Raw genomic sequence first — 211 nt, 5'->3', positions numbered from 1 at the left:
AGGGTCCAGGGTCCAGTAGTTGCCTTTGCGCTCGCCGCCGCCTTCCCGGGGGACCTTGATGAAGCACTCGTTGAGGCTGAGGTTGTGGCGGATGCTGTTCTGCCAGCCCTTCTTGTTCTTCTCGTAGAAAGGGAACTTGCTGATGATGTACTGGTAGATTCCGGACAGCGTGAGCCTCTTCTCCGCGCTCTCCCGGATGGCCATAGCGATC

General features: G+C 58.8%; 1 protein-coding gene across 1 annotated transcript in view; it reads right to left on the bottom strand.

The window, feature by feature from the left end:
- Positions 1-207, bottom strand: part of LOC104494530 (forkhead box protein L2-like) — a gene marked incomplete at both ends in the record, with an annotated part of 740 nt that extends 533 nt beyond the window's left edge. Inside the window, one exon of the mRNA XM_010137381.1 lies at positions 1-207. Within this exon, the coding sequence (XP_010135683.1) occupies positions 1-207 (207 nt within the window).
- Positions 208-211: the final 4 nt, after the last annotated feature.

This window comes from Buceros rhinoceros, unplaced genomic scaffold (genome assembly GCF_000710305.1).
Source record: "Buceros rhinoceros silvestris isolate BGI_N320 unplaced genomic scaffold, ASM71030v1 scaffold40665, whole genome shotgun sequence".
Taxonomy (NCBI): domain Eukaryota; kingdom Metazoa; phylum Chordata; class Aves; order Bucerotiformes; family Bucerotidae; genus Buceros; species Buceros rhinoceros.
Note: the sequence above shows the minus strand (reverse complement) of the source record. Positions and strands in the feature narration are given on the sequence as shown.